Source organism: Phyllostomus hastatus, unplaced genomic scaffold, assembly GCF_019186645.2.
Source record: "Phyllostomus hastatus isolate PE091 unplaced genomic scaffold, TTU_PhHast_1.1 phas_contig_137, whole genome shotgun sequence".
Lineage (NCBI taxonomy): Eukaryota > Metazoa > Chordata > Mammalia > Chiroptera > Phyllostomidae > Phyllostomus > Phyllostomus hastatus.
In genome coordinates, this window is record NW_025333583.1 from 8,836,259 (window position 1) to 8,854,391 (window position 18,133).

Sequence of the window (18,133 nt, forward strand, 5' to 3'; positions counted from 1 at the left end):
CAGCCCAGAACTAGCACTCACAAAATGCTTAGTGACCCAAAAGTCAGGGAGGGCTGGGCACACACTCACTATCCAAGTGACCAGGCACTAAAATCGACGGTCTCCTCGGCGCCCTGTGCAGCTGGCCCCATGCCGGGCCGTGGCCCCTGTGAAGCCCAGAGGGGTGTCTGGGGCCCAAGGTAGAGCCACCTCTGCCGCTGCTCTCCCCTCCCCTCCCCACCCTCCTGCTTCCAAGTCCCACCCCTCTCCCTGCCACACTCACACAACTGGTCAAGCAGGGTGCTCTGCGAAGCAGGTCACCTAGACCCAAGGGCATGGGTGCGGCTCTGTCACTGGAGCATACAACGCCAACTTCCCCTGCCCTGGGGTCTGGACACAGGTCCCTGGGTGGGGGAGCTAGAGGGGTACCAGAAGGGGGTCTGCAGACAGGCCCACAGTCCTGGCCCTGCCCGCCCAGGTTAGGGCGCTGCTCTCGCGCTCACTGACTCGTCCCTAGTAACAGGGACCTTTCCCACAGCTTTCCTTGACCCCTCCTGCCACAGCCCTGAGCTCTGGGCCTCCTGTCATCTCCTGTCAACCTCCGAACCACCCGAGCAGGTCCTGTCGTTCCCTCCACCTCCCAGGTGAGGACAGTGAAGCCCACAGAGGTGGGGAGAAATCTGCTTAGGGGCACAGGGCCGTGGGCAGAGACTCACTGCCGCAGCCTGACCCTGGAGTCCACACTCCTAACTGCTGAAACCCTCCCGAGCCCCCAGTGAGGGGCTAGGAGGAGATGAGTGGGTCCGGACTATTTGGGGCGCCCAGCTCCTTTGAGAACCTTTGCCGAGAGGAAGGGTACAGCGGGGCGGTTACACTGACCAGGCACGTGGCCAGACATGCAGAGCACAAGCTGGCCCTCTGGGGCGCCTGGGACCCCAGCTCGGGCTCTTCGAGGTACAGACCCCTGTGACACTGTGAAGCACATCCCGGGACCAAGTCCTCACACGTGCAGCACTTTGCCACAAGTGCAGGGGGTCAGAGACCCCTTGAACCTCAGGGGAAGACACCCAGAATCAAAGAAGCCCGTTCAAATCTGCGCTCGGTGGTTCCTGGTCCCAGACTGAGGGCTGGGCTGGTGGCTCCTTGGGGACCGCCGTGAGCCCGATGGACATGGGAGAATGTGAAAGATGAAGGAGACACTGGGAAGGACCCGTCCTTCCGTCTCCCGGCCTGCCGCCTGACTGGGACGTCACTGCCCACCGAACGGGCCCTACAGCTTCCTTTCTGCTGCTGGAGCTGGAGGCAAGACGCAGAGCCCAGCACGCTCACCGCGACTTGCACAATGACACTGACATCCCAGAGCCAGATGGTGTGGGATTCAAACTCCCTGCCATGGGGTCCCCAGGCACGGTCGGAAAGCTGGGATCTAGAATGACCCGGGGGCTGGTTAAACAGAAAGGTTTTGATCTTCTCCTCCGCTGGCCCCCTTCCTAGATTCTGTTTCAGCATTTTTGGGGCCCGGAACTACCCATGGTCAGCTCACCAGAAAGAAAATCAAGTCTCCTAATTGGTCCCCTGGGACCCAGGTGGGAGACAGAAAAACCACTCTGCAGAGCAGGGCTGGGGGTGGGGGCAACCGTCTGGGGCGAGCCCTGCAGCTGTCCTAGGGCCCCCGCACCCGGGGTTAGGGCTGCGGATGCGGCACCAGCCACCCCAGAGCAGGGTCACAGGCCCACTGATCTGGACGGACTGCAGCTCTGCGGCCCCGCGGCCCCTCGGGTATCTGAGTCTGAGCCTCCAGCCCCATGGGAGGCTGGTGGGACAGCCAAGGACAGTGAGACGCAGCCCTGCCCCCTAACCTCCTCCCTGTGGCTCAGAGTGGCGCACACACAGTGAAGCTCTTCTTCTTCCCCTCCTCCCTCCCTAAAGGGCAGTCTCCCCATCCCGGGCAGCCCCGAGGCAGGCCTGAGAGCGTTCAAGTGTCTGCCCCAGCTGGACCCCGGGCTCCAGCCTCAGGACGGCCCAGCGCAGGAGGGAAGCAGCATAAAGGGGGGTTCTGCATCCAACAGAATGACCTGGAAAGCCCCTATTGCCAGGGTCACCTATTTTGACCCCTCCCTCCCTCTGGTACTCCCTACATACCCCCCCCCAGTCCTGGTGAGGCCCCAGAGAACATCAGGACCCAACGGGCAAGCCAGGGTGGTGAGGCCTCTGGCCGGGGGGCATATCTGGCATTCTCCTCTCAGGGCCCCCCCGACCCCAGGCCCTGGGTTTTGTTTGGTTTTGGTTTGTTTCTTTCAGCTTCCCACCCCTCCCCACTCCCCCACTACTCCCCTTTGTTCCAATCCCAGGCCATCTTGCTCCAGTCCTGCTTCCTGGGCTAGGCCTGTGGGGGCCAGTGGGGGGGGGGGTTTCAGGCCTTCGAAAACCTAATGCAGGAAGAACCAAGAATGCACAATGAGGGCGTTGCATCTGACTGGCCACAGGGTGTTCTTTATGAAACCGAACCCAGAAATGGCTATCTGAGGGCCGAGGGGCTTGCAAGGCCACGAGGACACACAGTTCTGCGGGAGCAAGGGCCTGGGAGGGGCAAACAGAGCAGCCCAATGCTGGGCACGCTCTCAAACCCGGGGCAACTAGTGAAGATAATGAGACAGCTGGAGGGCCCTAGACTAGGGTGAGAGTTTCCCAAGGGCACCAGCGGGCCTGGCGGGGAGGAGGCGACTTCCCCACACCCAGGAGATGGGCAGTGCTGGCGAGCGGCCAGAACACAGGCCTGCCCAGGAGATCACAGGGCCCGTGTCCGCCGTCTCCATGCCCACCCCGGGAACGGTCTTCCACAGATTCCCACGCCCTCTCCAGACCTCACCCGTCTGCCCCAGAGGGAGGAGGGGCTGTTGCTGAGGCTCTCGGGGAGGATCGGACGCACAGACGTTGCTAGCCACCTGTGAGTGCTGCCCCGGTCCTGGCTGGGAGGCCTGGGCTAATTCTGTCTCCTTGCCCACAATTCCAGGCCTCCTGCCCGCCGAGGCCCCTTGGTTTTGTTTGGTTTTTATTTTGGTCTGTTTGTTTTGGCTCCTTCCCCACCAACCTCAGTCCCTCTTTCCTCTTTCTTTCTCTTTCTTTCATCTTTAAGATCCTATTTACTTTTAGAGTGAGGAGAAGGAGGGAGAAAGAGAAAGAGAAAGATTAATGTGAGAGAGAAACAATGTGAGAGGTTACCCTGTCTGATGACTGAACCTGAAACCCAGGCGTGTGCTCTGACTGGGAACTGAACTGGGGACCCTTCGCTTTCAGGGACAACGCCCAACAGAGCCACCCGGGTCAGGGCTCGGGCCCTCTCCATCTAGTCCTGTCCCCTGGGCCAAGCTTTTCACTTACTCATTGAAGAGACATCTAGCGAGGGCCCACTCTTAGCCAAGAACCGTTCTTTCTGAAGCTGGGACACTGTAGTGAACAGTGTCTTCCCTCACGTGGCTCATGTTCTGGTTGGGGGAGGAAATCAATAAACCAGCAGACAAGGCAATTAGTCAAGGATGTCAGAGAAAACAGCATAGTCAGATGGAGGTATTAGAGGGTGCAGGAGTGGGGGTGCTGCTACTTTTGTGTGGAGCGCTTAGGGGACCCTCTGTAATTGGATGAAAGTTGAGCAGAGGCCTGAAGGAGGGGTGGGGCAGCAAGCCATGTGGCCACCTGGCCATCTCGGGGGAGCCACGACAGGGCTCCAAGCTGAGACGACCTGGGAATGGTGGAGGGGCAGCGAAGAGCCCTGGGTGACCCAGGCGGGATGAGCACAGAGCAGAGCAGGAAAGGTGAGATGGTAGACGGGAAGGCCACACGGGGCCTTGGGGCCATTCTGACACCATCTGGGCAGAGAAGCAACTTGTTTCTAAATTAAATGTGAACTGCTTCATTCTGGTGGGAGGTACAAAGGCGGAAGGAAGTGGTCCATTTAGGAGGCCAGGGGAGGACGAACCAGGGGTCAGCCCAGGGCAGGAGCAGTGGAGGTAGGGATCAGTGCTCAGAGTTTGGATATATTTTGAAGGTGAGTTTTGAGGATGCGACAGAATTTGACGGGTAGAGGCGTAGGGAGGAAGGGAGGTCTGACAGGCCCTCGGATGGAAGTGAGGTGAGAGGTCATGGCCTGCGGAGGGTGGAATTGGGCGGATTTGGAGGGGGCGTCAGAGAGCCCCAGAGACCTGAGTGAGGGTGTGGACCCCATCTTGCGGGCAGTGTGACTTGGGGAACGGGCCACGAGCTCAGAGCCGGGGTTTGCAGACTGACGCAGCAGCAGAGGGGAAGCTGGGTAGGGGGGCCCAAGGGGCTGCCACGGATGCTGGGGCCGCAGCTCACCAAGGCCCCAAAGGGCCACAGGAAGGAAAAGGCCGCTGCTCCCCTTCTGCAGACTGTGCTGTGGATGCCCAGCCCGCTGCCTCTACCAGGCCTTAACTCAGCCGTGGGCCGTTCACCCAAGGCCCTCAGCTCGGTGGGATTCTTGTCGCCCTTTGAAACCAGGCCAGTGGGCCTCCCAAGCCTCAGAGAAGGGGCTTCCTCTCATAGAACCGGAGCAAGCAAGGTTTGTCCTGGGACACCTGGTTTTACTTGGATGAGGAAGGTCGAGAGAGATGTTCGCCCTGACTGGTGTGGCTCAGTCAGCTGGGCGTCCCGCAAAAGCAGAAGGTCACCAGTTCGATCCCTAGTCAAGGCTCATGTCTGAGTTGTGGGTTTGGTCCTGGTTGGGGCGTGTATGGGAGGCAGCCAGTTGATGTTTCTTGTTCTCCCTCCCTTCCCCCGCTCTCTAAAAATAAATATATAAAATAGAAAGGTAGAAAGGTGGAAAGAAAGAAAGAAAAGAAAAGAAAAGAAAAGATCTTCACCCAGGTGTGAAAAGGGGGCTTGGTCAGGGAGGGAGCAAGGGCTCTGTCGGCTAGGACTGCCCAGCTCCGAAGGCTGGACAGCTGGCCCCCATCCGCTCCCTCAGCTCTGCAGACATTCCAGCCCTGCGCAGGCCGAGACTTGTTCCCCATCCAGCCCTGCTCTGCAGGCAGAGGCTCTGCTCAGGACGATGTGCTGCAAAGAATTCTGTCGCCCTTTGAAACTTGTTCCCCATCCAGCCTTTGGATGGGGACGATCCCCACCTCCCACCACAACACTGAGAAGGCCAAGGGGCAAGAAGGAAGCTGGGGCATGAAGCGGGGAACACACACGGGAGAGTGCACACTCTTTTTTATCCACACCCGAGGACACTTATATCAATCGGTTGCCTTCTGCACACACCCGGGCCAGGGATTGGACCCCTCACCCAGGTATGCGCCCTGACCGGGAATCAAACCAGCAGCCCAACCGGCAACCCTTTGGCTAGGGGTCGATGCTCCAACCAACTGAGCCACATCAGCCAGGGCGAGAGCCCACACTCTTAACCCCAACCTCTTTAAGCATACCCTGCCACTCCTGGGGAACTTGTCAGGCCCTGATTCCTGCCACAGTTTGGGTCTCTGTTCACAGGCTCCTCCCCCTACTCCTTGAGAGCAACTCCCAGATTGCTCACATCTGTGATCCCACAATCCCCACTCAGGGCGGAAGGGACGAGGGGTTTCCTGATTGGTAGATGGCAGGACAGGCTTGGAAGACAGGAGCAGAACTATGAAGGAAGCTACGAGGAGCCTGCCTAGCACCAGGTGCCCTCCCACCCCACCTGCCCCCCCTGCTACAGAAAGAGCAATTGCTAACACTTCCTGAGTGAGTGCCACGAGTCAGGCCCTGTGCATGTATGCGCAGTTTCATTTGATCCTCACGGGAGCTCCGGGAGGTAGGTGCTATCACTGTGCTCCTTTTACAGAGGCAAACAACTGAGGCACAGTGAGGCTAAGGTCACTGGGCTGAGGCTTTGTCCAAGGTCACCTGGTTACTAAGCCACAAAGCTAGGATTCAAAAGCAGATTTGCCCAACCCCACATGCTATGCGCCTAATTACTCCACACGCCCGTCTCCCAGACCCTGCAGAATCCCGGACGCGGGTGCCCCCCACAGGGCAGCCCAGCTGCGCCCTCCACTGTGCCCGGTTATCTCCATCCCAACACAGCCGTGGTTGTGTCTGAGGAAAGCCCTTGATAAGATTGTCAAACGCCAGCGATTATTGTCGGTTATGACAACATGAACCATCTTTCCTCCTCCAGGCATAACTTAGCATTTCCATTGCTGCGTTCCAGCCTCCAGCAAGCCCCCAGCAGACTCCTCTGTTTGTGGTCCTCTCAGTCACTAGCTCAGGGCGCAGTGGGCCCGTGCGCTCTGCCCCTTCCCATCACGTCCTGTCCCTTCCCACCCCTCCCTCTCCATCCTTCCTGGAAGCGCCCCCACAGAGCAACACCTGCTCTTTTCCCTCAGCCTGTTTCCTGCCCACACCCCCTGCCCCTCCCAGCAGCGGGCTGCCTCTCCCCCAGGGGACTGGCCCGATTGTTTCCCAGACCCCGGAGGGGCAGGATCTGGAACTCGGACTCCAGGCACGCCCTTCTGCTCTGCAAATTCAGGGAGAGCACTCCAAGGCTACCTTGAAGTGCAAGTACGGGAAACCCCCAGGAACACTGACTACCAAAGAACCTCTCCACAGAGTCCTGAGTATGGGGACTGGGAAACTCCCAGATCCAAAATTCTTGGAATACCCAGGACTCTGAGTAAGGCGACCTTGGGAAGTTCTCAACTCAGTATTTCTGATTCCAGTTCCTTGTGGAAACTTCTATTTTCTACTTCCTCTGGCCGTCTGAACAGTGACTTCAGCATCACCGATTCTGAAAGTCAGAAGTAGTTTAAAAAATCCCTCCCCAAATGGAATTGTACAATTTCCAAAAAATCTTGTGGGGAGAAATGTGTTGGTTTTTTTTTTTAACTCCACATACAAAAACATTTAAATATTTATAAATCTCATGAATTGAATGCTATTAGCAGAGCAATGGTGACTTGGTCGGAGAATGCGACCAACGTCTGGGATACTGGAAACATGAATGCCCCAGAAGGCGCACACAAAACTCCGCGCACCGCCCCTCCCCCCCCACCCGTGCCAACCCGACCCCGCCATATTTTTCCAGTTTCCCCCAACCAGGCCCTTCCACCTATTTCTTAGACCAAGTGTGAGGAGAATCCTCGGGCTGAAGTTTTTGGGATGTCTGGGGTGGTCTCGGGAGGAGGAGAGAATTGTGCAATGTCTTCTCCAAGCTCAGGAATTTCCCAAGCACCCGTCCTCCCCTGAAACTGGCATGTGGCAATGCTCCCACATGTCCCACCCCCAACATCACTGTCCTTAAACTGGGGCCTGAGGCCCTGCCCCCTGGCCCTGCGAGTAGCGGGAAGGGGACGGGACCCTAGGAAGCCTTCTTCTTGGGGTTCCTTCCCTGCCTCTCCGTGACTCTGTGGGTAACAGAGCTGGTTAGCCACCCTTGACTGGCCCAGGAAGGGGCAGAAGTAGGAGGGAGGGAAGAGTGAAAACGGGGTGGGAGGTGGAAGTAGGGGGGTGGGAAAGAGGGGAGACTTGGGGGAGGGGTCGTACAGTAAAAAGTCACTGGAGGTCAGTAAACCTTAGGCAGAGTAAGTAGGGTCGAATTTCACAGCCTGGGGCTTCCCACGTGGGTAGGGGGATGGGACAGACCTACAGAACTGTGACTCTCGCTTGGGACAGAAGGGCTTACTTATATTGTGCGGTGGGCAGTTGGGTGATTGGGAGAGGGACAGAGACACGTGGAAGGAGCTGGCGGTTTCAAATGACACTTGGATGGTTCGCAGCATTCCATCTACCCTGCACCTGCCGCCCACCGGGGCCTTCCCGTCGCGGGATACAGCACCCACCGTCCTTTTCCAACTCCCTTGTCTCCGGCTCCTCACCTGTCTCTTTCCTCCAGATGTCCCCTCACACCCCATTTCTGGCCACCCTGGCCTGCCCCTCCACTCCTCCTTTCCCAACCCATACCAGTCTTCCAAACCCCTAACTTCTCTTCCCCCCCATATCAATGCTTTCTCTAGCCCGCCTCTCCGATCGCTCCTCTCTGAACCCGGACCCCCCAGCCCTTGCCCCGTACTCACCCCAAGCCCCCCCACCCCCCCGCCCCGCACCCGCCGCCAGTCAGCCCCCTTTCCCAGCGACGCCGCTTGCCCGAGCTCCGCATCCCGCCCGAAGCCCTGCACTAACCCGATACGGAAGAGCAGCCGCTTGCTGCGCGCCATGAACAGGCCGCGGAGAGTCCGCCGCGCTCGGCAGCTGCGGGGGCTCAGGAGCAGAGCGAGGACGAGCAGCAGCAGTCCGCAGCTGGCGAGCCACAGACACGGCGCAGGCCAGGCTTGCCAGGCCATGCTGGGGGCAGGCGCCCGCCGCGGGGGGGGCGGGGGGCGGGGCGGGGCGGGGCGTTGCTAGGCAACGGCAGGGCTCAAGCCCCCATACGGGAAACCTAGGGGGTTGGGGCCCCGCCCCCTGCGCCCGCAGGCTGGGGGTTGTGGAGAGCTTTCTGGCCCCGCCCCCCCATTGATTCGAGTTTGAACGCGCCTTTAAGCCACCCTCGCTCCGTCCGGCGAACAGCTTGAAAGCCGCCGGGCGAAGGTGGCCTGGCCCCGCCCCCGCCGGCCGGCTAGGAGGCGGGGCCCGAGCGGGCCCTGGACCTGCGCTAACCGCAGTCCTCTTTCGCCCGCCCGAGTCCGGCGAGGGGGCCTAGGCTTCCAGCCAGCTCTCCGCACGACTTGCACCTTCCCGCTAGAGGAACTCTGGGGGAGTTCCTGGAATAAGCCTCTTGACTGGAAACCTTAGACTCGAACTTTTTCGGCTGGACGGAACTTGAGAGATCATGTGGGTCAGCGCTCATTTAGTCATTTATTCATTCACCGAGTTACTTTTCTACGTCCTCCTACGTGCCAGGCACTGTGCTAGGCTCTGAGGATTCGCGGGTCAAAGACACACAGTCTCTGCATTCTTGGAATCAACAGTCAAGAATCTGATAGAGAAACAAACCAAATAAGCTGACAAACATAATTATGTGTTTTATGCATTTACATTTATATACACATAGCCGTATATGTACCTGTTATATATACATATGCGTATACGTGTGTGTGATTAGGGGACAATGATATGGAGGATGGAAGACCGGCTTAAATGGGGGAGGCCTTCCATGAAGGCTTTACATGAACAGGTGACATGTAAACCATCCCCTGAAGGATAAAAGGCCACAGAGGCTCAGGGGACATGACCGAGGTTATGCAGCAATGGGTGGCAGAGACAGGTCTAGGACCAAAATATTCCGACTCCTAACCCTTGTAGGACTTTCACATCTCTAGCCCCACCCAACCCCCATGGTTAAGGTCTGTGGGGTGGAAGTAGATGCAAGGCAGGCGTGGCGGCATCTACAAATTTGGGCACACCGGAGCTGTGGCCCAGCTCTGGCTCCAGCCTTAGCCCTGAGCCAGCACGGGAAGGGAAGGAAATGCTGCAAACACTCAAGCTAGCTCTCTCTCCCACGGGGAGACGGTGAGAGGGAAGCAGGTGAGATGGTGCTTTTGTTTTCTTCCCTGTGACCTGTGCTCTGGCCTGAGGGAGGCTGGATAACCTAACCCCAAGTCACACATGCTCTCTCTCCCTCTTCTGGACTCTGATTAGACAGTTGGATCTAAAGGCCGAGTCTCCAGTGTGGAGAGTATAGAAAGATAGAATCCTCATGCACAATGAACTGAGGGCCTCATTCCCCACCTCGACCCCAAAACCCAACAGATGTGTTAAATCACCTGCAAACTGAATTGTAATCCCAACACATAATCCTGGGTTTTATTCACAAACCCCAGAGGTGAAGTTTCTCTTACGTGGATACATCTTGAGGCATGAGCCCCCCGCCTGCTCCCTCCCTGTCTCCTTGCCTACAATTCAGCTTCCTTCCTCCCAGTGCCTGACACATAAAGGGCTCTCAATAAACAAAATGGAATTGAATTGAACCCCTTTTGCAGATAAAGCTGTGTCAAGCATTATATTGAGAAATTAAAACACAGTCCGTGTCATCTGAAACAGGAAACGCAGGCTCGGGCATTAGCCAGCAGAGACCACAGACAGACTGAATTCTAATCTCAAGCCACACACACATTAACAAGATTATAGATAACAATCTGAGACCCGTTTTGTAAAACACGTGCAGCCGGGACAGGGCTGGGGGTAAGGGGTCAGGGCGGATGTGTTAGGGCGCTCCTGCAGGCTCAGGAATCCAGCCCTCCCCTCCTCTGGATGGTTCCGACAGACTGACAACAGCTGCTGCAAATCTGCTCTTGTTTCACCTCCCTCCCGCCCGTGGGAATTTCCCCGAGCCGGCCAGACTGATGCCTTATTATTCGGTCCCTCCTGCACGCTGCACCTGAAGATTTGTATTTTGCTTGGACCCATTACATCATTTCACACCCTCCTGACTTTGCACTTGCTGTGCCTTCTGCCTGGAGTACTGTTCCTTTTTCATTCCCCAAAACTCAGGTCAGGTGTGCTCTCTTCGGGAAAGCTTTTCTCTGACATTCCCACCCAGCACAGGCTTAACTGGGATGCCCAGCTTGAGGTACACGGGCCGCATGCGGCCCAGGATGGCTGTGACTATGGCCCAACACAAAATTGTAAATTTACTTTAAACCTTCTTTTTTTGCTCATCAGTTTTCGTTAGTGTTTGTGTAGTTAATGTGTGGCCCGAGACAACTCTTCTTCCATGTGACCTGGAGGTGCCAAAAGGTTGGACACGCTGCAAGCATGCCCCGCCCCTGTGCCAAGTCCAGGACCTGCACAGACAGAGTAGTGCTTCTGTCACTCATGCAACACCCCCATGCTATATATTTTTTTTGTTTACATGTTTATCTCAGAGTCTAGAGTTTTGGAGATTTTATCATCTTCATTAAGAATAGGGACTGTGAGCCCTGGCTGGTGTGGCGCAGTAGATTGAGTGCCAGCATGAGAGCTGAAAGGTCACTGGTTCGATTCCCAGTCAGGGAACAGGCCTGGGTTGTGGGGCCAGGTGCCCAGCTGGGGGCGCACGAGAGGCAACTGATTAGTGTATCTCTCACACACTGGTGTTTCTCTCCCTCTCTTTCTCCCTCCCTTCCCCTCTCTTTAAAAATAATAATAAAAAAAAAGAGTAGGAGCTATGATTTAATGCCTTTCCTCTTCGAATCTCCAGTGCCTGGTGTGAAGCCAGACACATACTAAATACTCACAAACACTCTGAGGCCCCTGCCCGATGGGACCGAGTCCATTTCCCCACCTCATCAGGCGCCTTTCTTCCCTTTGTCACCACGAACCAGCCCCATTACTCCTCAGCTGGCCAACCCATTCCTGCCTCGGGGCCTTTGCTCACGTGCCCTCCACTTGAAGCACTTTCCCCCCAGTTCTTTGACTCAGTGTGGTGGTTTATGAACAGCGAGTCAGAGCAAGGCTGGTGGCTGCCCACATTTCGTAACACTGGGGAAGGGTGTGGGAGGGCCACGTCTGGGGACCCATACACTCCAGGTCTTTGCCCATGACCTCCTCCCGTGAGTGGCTTAGGGGGTACTGCCAAGGCTAATAAGGCTTGCTTCTGTGACTCTCCTAGGGAGAGACCCACTGATAACCTGGGTCAGGTGACTGGCAGTCCTGCATTTCCGGCCTCTGATGATGTGGTGGTATTAGAGCTTAACTCACAGAGAACAAGCCTCCTTCCAGGTCCCTGGGATGGGGGTGGGAATTCTTGAGCCTGCTCTGCATCCCCTTGCCATATCAGCTCGTCCGTCCCTGGAGTCTGAATCCTGCCTTCCCGACTGGCCTGGGAGCCCCCCTTAGGCTCCAGAGCCTGCCTTCATCTTTGCATCACAGCTCCAGCTCGATGACTGGCGCTTGGCAGGCATTCAGAAAACCGTGGTGGTGGTGATGATGATGATGATGATGATGATGATGACGATGATGACGACAGCAATGACACAGTCATGAAGGAGATGAGATGACTGGAACTGGTTGAATGTTAGAGACAAGAGACATCGTGTTGGACCAGGGTGGAGAAGTTCAGTTTAGGAAGGTCAGCCAAGTGCAGACGTGGTGGCTGGGATAACCTGGCCTCCGCTCGGCCCAGCCCCGCGCACATCGGCCCATCCCCTCCTCTGCTGCCCCTACCCTGAGCTCCCCGTCTCTTGGTGGGCTTCCCTCCGAGCTGCTGTGCTGCACACCCCAGAAGCCTGGTTTGTTTGGGAACAAATGCCCCTGACACCCTCTGCCTCTTTACACCGTCAGCATCCTGCCTTGGTCAGGCGCTGGTCCGGGTCAGGACCACGGCTCCTCCTGCCTCACTGGCAAACTTCCCTCCACCCCCCTGCATCAGTGCAGCCATGGACCCGGCCCAGGCTCTGTGGAGTTAGACGCTGGCTTTAGTCTTCCTGCCCGATTCCTGCCACCAAGTAATCCCAACAAGCTCAGCTCCTTCAACGATTTAGCTCAGCGGTTCTCAGCTTTGGGGAGTCCAGGGACCACACAGGGAGCGCGGTACAGCGCAGGATCCTGGGCCCCTGTCCCAGAGAGTCAGACTCGGTAGGTCTGGCTGGGGCCCAGGAGTCCTCATTTTGCCTTGGCCTCAGTTCCTGGGCTCAACACCAAGGCCTTCACAGTGCAATTCAACAACCTACTCACGTGGTCACACCCTGGATGTCCCTGGAACTTTCTACCTCTGAGACCCTACGCCCCAGGGTCCCTGCCCTGACCCCTTCCCCCCACCACACCCAGGCCTCCGCCTCTAGCCCCTCGCACCGTGTGTTGCCTTCCAGCCCTGCAGCCCCTGCGGCCTACGTGTCTTCCGTCTCCTCGAGACCTTGGGTTCATCTCTTGGACCCTCACCGGCTGTCAGCTTCCTCGCCCCCTGTCCCTCCAACCGTAGCCTCCAGACCTGCCTGTGCCAACCCGACACCCCACTGTTTCTCCTCCAGCCCCACTGACAGGCTGCGGGAAACCACTGTGCCCTGCGGGTCAGGGCCTCTACAGATCGGGCCTTCCTGTGGCCATCCACGCCGGTGCTGGCCAGTGCTCTCACTTGACTGAGGGCTCCTCTCACGGTCCACGGTCATTTTTGGAAACCTCAGGCCCAGCTCCTATTCAGCCAATATCCTTCTCAGAGGAAGTAATATCAATGCCCACCCACCCCCTCGCTAAACTTTGCTACTTACATTGGAATTTTTAGAGGAAGTACCATGGGCCCCTCTTGCTCATATCTTTAAGCAGTGTTTCCCCTGGAGGCCACGTTTCCTCATCCTGTGGGTGAAGAGGGAGTATCTCCCTGCCTTAAAAACTCCCCTTGACCTTGAGTCCCTTTATAGATTCTCTTCTGCCTTTATCTCAACATAACCTAGTTTCCTAAAAGTCTGCCTCCCCGGGCGTGGTAGATGGTACTTCGGCTCTCAGGTCTTAGTCTGTCCCTGTAAACATACCCTCTACCATGCGACTGTGCACCATTTCCATGAAGGTGACATAAATGTCCCCACGTCACTGGGGTGGGCTTGGTTCCATAACTGGGCTTTGGCCAACGGAATGCTAGCAGACATGACACAAGCAGAAGTCTTGATTATGTGACTGTGGGTTACTTGGCCTCTGCACCTGTACCTTTCACCATGAGAATATCCCTGGGGTAGCTGCCAGTCTAGGGAGGATGAAAGACACATGGAGCTGGCTGGGCCCCACCCACGGCTTGGAAGCCTGCCCGACCTAGCAGAGCCCAGCCTGGATCTGCGGAAACCCAGCCTACCCACAGATGCACGAGAGAGAGATACATGCTCATTGCTCTATGCGTCCCAGTTTGGCATTTGCTTGTAACACAGTGCTATTGCAACAGTAGCTGACAAAGACAGTGGGAGGCAGACTGGTTGGTTATGAAGACAGTGGTGGTGGGAAGACATGTGACTGGAGAGCTGACTCGGTGTTTGGAGAAGAGCAGTCTGGGCCTGCGCCTCACAGAGTGCATCAGAATGAGTTCCAGGTGGATCCAGGTGCTGAGGGCATACAATTAAACCTTACGATGTCAGAGGGACATTAAATACATGTCCACCTTCTGACAGTGGGAGGCTTTCTCTGGCTAAAAGCAATAAAAACATTTTTCTAATTTTCTTTAATAGGCATGTATTACTCTTAAACTCAGACAAAAGGCAACTGATCTAAAAAGGAATTACTCGCCCTGGCTGGCGTAGCTCAGTGGATTGAGCGTGGGCTGCAAACCAAAGTGTCGCAGGTTCGATTCCCAGTCAGGGTACATGCCTGGGTTGCAGGCCAGGTCCCCAGCAACCACACATTGATGTTTCTCTTTCTCTCTTTCTCCCTCCCTTCCCTCTCTAAAAATAAATAAACAAAAAATCTAAAAAAAAAAAAAAGGAATTACTCTTTTGGCTATTTTTAAAAAATGTAAACCTTCTATATCAGAGGTCCCCAACCTTTTTGGCACCAGCGACGTTTTTCCACAGGCTGGGGTTGGGGGTGATGGGCGGTCAGGAGGCTGAGCTCAGGCCGCATTCCTCAAGGCCGGTTCCTAACAGGCTACGGACTGGTACCGATTGTGGCCTGGGGGGTTGGGGACCCCAGTTCTATACGTTAGAACATGCACACACGGAAAAGCAAAAAAAAAAAAAAATTGTGGAAAATATTTGCCTCAAATTTGTAAAAGAGTTAATCTGCTCAATATAAAAAGAGCTTAGCCTTGGCTGGTGTGGTTCAGTGGACTGAGCACTGGCCTGTGAACTGAAAGGTCACCAGTTCGATTCCCAGTCAGGGCACATGCCTGGGTTGCAGGCCAGGTCCCCAGTGGGGGGTGTGTAAGAGGCAACTACACACTGATGTTTCTCTCCCTCTCTTTCTCCTTCCCTTCCCCCCGCTCTAAAAATAAATAAATACAATCTTTAAAAAACCCTAGAATTCACACAAATAGAATTGTGTTTACGTGTTTGTAAAGATTTTTTAATACAAGTGTAGCAGGTCCTGCTGGTTTATTACATTCTCCACTCCCCGTTTTCCCTTGATGACCCCCCACTTTGCCAGCTCTCCTATGAACTGCAATAGTTTCCAGGTTAGACCCACTCCAGCCCCGGTGGGTGGTCCTGATGTCCCCAGCCGGTTGGCACACTCATCGCCTGGCCAGGTAGTTAGTTGTGACCCAATTCTTGCCACCAGATCATAAGAGCAAATGCTGATATTTATATACAACAAATCATGTGCCAGGCGCAGTTCTAAGTGCTTTACACAGGTTAAGTCTCATCTCTCCCAAGAGCCCTGTGAAGCAAACACAGTTATAATTCCCTTTGCACAGATGACAACATGAAGGCTCCGAGAAATCAAGACAATTACTCCGGGCTGCACAGCTGGGAGATGAGGAGTGAACCAGGTTGGAGGCCGTCTGGGGAGGCTTTCCTGGTTGTTGAAAAGGGATGTAATAGAATTGTGTTCTTTTCTTGCTCCAGAATGCCGTCACATGCCTGTCTTAGGTCTATGAGGGAGCAGTTTAAGAGGATATGCAAGCCCTGGCTGGGTAATGCAGTTTGAGCATCATTCAATACACCAAAGGTGGTGGGTTTGGTCCCCGGGTCAGGGCACATACAAGAAGCAACCAACGAATGCATAAATAAGTGGAACAACAAATTGATGTTTCCCTTTCACTTCCTCTCCCTCTCTAAAAAAAGAAAAAAAAAATAAGAGGATAATCCAGTACACTGAAGAAGGCAGAGCAAAAATGGCAGAGAACCCATGTCCCTGAAGACATGACCGAGCCCCTGCACTAACCAGCCTGGGTTACCCTGCCCCTGGATTTCTTACTGCATGAGATAAAAACTGTTCCTATTGCCCTGACCAGTGTGGCGCAGTTGGCTGGGTATCATCCTGCAAAGCGGAAGGATGCCATTTCGATTCCTGGTCAGGGCACATGCCCGGGTTGCAGGTTCAGTCCCTGGTCAGGGCGCGTACAAGGGGCAACCGACGGGTGTTCCTCTCCCTCTCCTTCTCCACCCCTTCCCCTCTCTCTAAAAATAAATACATAAAATCATTTTTAAAATTTGTCCTTATTGTGTAGGCCACTTATAGTTGTTGATTTTCTTTTTTTTGATACTTGCAGCCAAAAACACTCAAGCTAGTACTTGGGTAAATTTTACACTTTAACATAAAGTGTGTGTGTGTGGGGGGAAACAGGATTCAAATTTTGTATAAATTTTGTATAATTGATATGATTGCTAAGATAAAAATGCATAGAAAAAAATTTTAAGTGACCTTTGATGGGCTCCTGGGGCATCACTTTTTTTTTTTTCACTCAAACATATGTTCTGGCCTATAATAACAATGTATCACTATTTTAATAAAAAAGTATAATTTTATAGAACAGTGAAAGCATTCCTCCTTGCTGCCTCTACGTCTCACTTCCCACCCACTGCACGCCATGCACCTGAGCTTCTGCGCCCACCGTTTCACCCTAATCTGGCTCCCTCGCCTTCAGCCTGGAGCCCGTCTGTCACGTACCCTCCGGGCAGAGCCTTCCTCTCTCTTCGCCTCCCCGGTCACAGTCCTCTCTGGCTCCCTCCTCACGGCCCCGACCAGCTTCCCCTGCTGCTGCATCAGCCGCGTGCCCAGCTCCCCGGCGTTCAGGGCTTGGCCTTTCCTCTCTCGGTCCACATGCACTGCTCCCCCTGACTTCAGCGACCAACGTCCGCCCTCACTTCCCTCTTGAGTCCCAAATCTCAATGCCCATCTTCTTCCTGGCTTTCTCCAGTGGCGGGGCAGGTGTAGCAGAGTCCCAGTCTCTCTGCAGAAGGGGCTGATCGTCTGCACGAGGCTATGTTGAGGACTAACTGTGATTGCTCGAGGAAAGGACGCAGTGCCCAATAACTTCATCACAGGTATTAAATGTGCATCCGTGTGAGCGCATTTTGTGCCATCCGTCTGGTCCTTGTATATGCTCAGACGGTTTATGGGTGAATGCCAAGGGTGTGATCTTTCCCTTCTTGGTGCCATCACTTAAATTTGGGTCCTTGAGCCCTGATACCTGGTCCATTACAGCCGCCTCCAGCCCCTGAGCATGTCGTCACAGGGTTGTGAGAGCCTCTGAAAGCCTGGGATTTTATCACATCAGCCCCGGCCTCAAAACCCGTGTTTCCGCAGCTCAGTCCTCATTGCTCGATGTAGCGCTGCGTTTAGCGCTGCGGCCGCAACCCAGTTTTGCAATGTTCGGTACTCTCACTTCTGTCACATGCTCCCACTGCCGGCCGCGCCCCCCCCCCCCCCCCCCCCCCCCGTCACCCCGCACTGGTCGCTGTCCGCCACACCTGCCCTGCTGCACGTGGGGAAATCATTTAAGGCCTATTTCTCAAGGTACCTTCTGCCCCAGCACCCCTGAGGTGCTCTAAATCACTCCCAGGAGTGGCTGGAACTCATTAAGGCTTGGATTCCCAGTCCGGGGAATTCTACAGGCTCTCCCAGGGGAGGATGGGAGGAGGCGAGTTCGGTCCCCAGGGAGATTAACCTGCCCTACCTTCCAACGCAGACACCTCTTTAAAGCTAAGAATAAGTCCAATCTCCTCTTTCAAGCCCTTTTTGATCACTGCAGCTCTTGCCATGCTGGCCACGACTCTACCTCCAGACCCTGGAAACATGTCTGCCACTTAGTTGTCAAAAAGAAATAACTGGCTTGGAAAGGAACCCTCATTCCGTTCTCCTGTGAATGATGGAGGAACCCAGGCAGGAGTGGGGGGGCGCTCTATCTGCTTTACAGGACTGCGGCTTCCCCGAGAGTGGGCGGAAGCAGGGCCCTGGGCCTCCTGGCCTGCCCACCCCAGTGCCGGGTGCCCTGCTTGCGAGGGAACCAGGTGTGCTGGGTCGAGGGGGAAGGAAGGATGGAACATGAGTGCGCGGCGGCCCGCGGTGCCCCAGGCCTGCACCGGGCCCTGGCCAGTGTTGTGTCGCCATCCCCACAGCTCTGCAAGGACGGCAGTGCTATCCTCAGGTCAGGGAGGGACAGCTGGGGCTCAGAGAGACTAACCGCTGTGCCCGAACCAGGGCTAACAAGTGACAGAGCCAGAACTCAGTCCTGGTTTTATCTGCCCCCAAAGTCCGGGCTGTTTCGGCTGATACTGTGCTGTCGGCAGGGCAGGGAGTCTGCCGGGAAACAGATAGCAGCTCACGC

The 18,133-nt window shown here is 55.6% G+C and overlaps 1 protein-coding gene across 2 annotated transcripts in view; it reads right to left on the bottom strand.

The window, feature by feature from the left end:
- Nucleotides 1-18,133, bottom strand: part of PNKD (PNKD metallo-beta-lactamase domain containing) — a 61,868-nt gene that overhangs the window by 12,331 nt on the left and 31,404 nt on the right. The window contains exon 1 of one of the 2 annotated variants that reach the window (XM_045853549.1): nt 8,155-8,331. The exons of the other annotated variant lie outside the window; for it this stretch is intronic. Coding sequence (XP_045709505.1) covers nt 8,155-8,315 — 161 coding nt within the window. The 5' untranslated portion in view covers nt 8,316-8,331. Of the gene's footprint in view, nt 1-8,154; nt 8,332-18,133 lie in introns of those variants that run through there. 2 annotated transcript variants of the gene reach the window in all.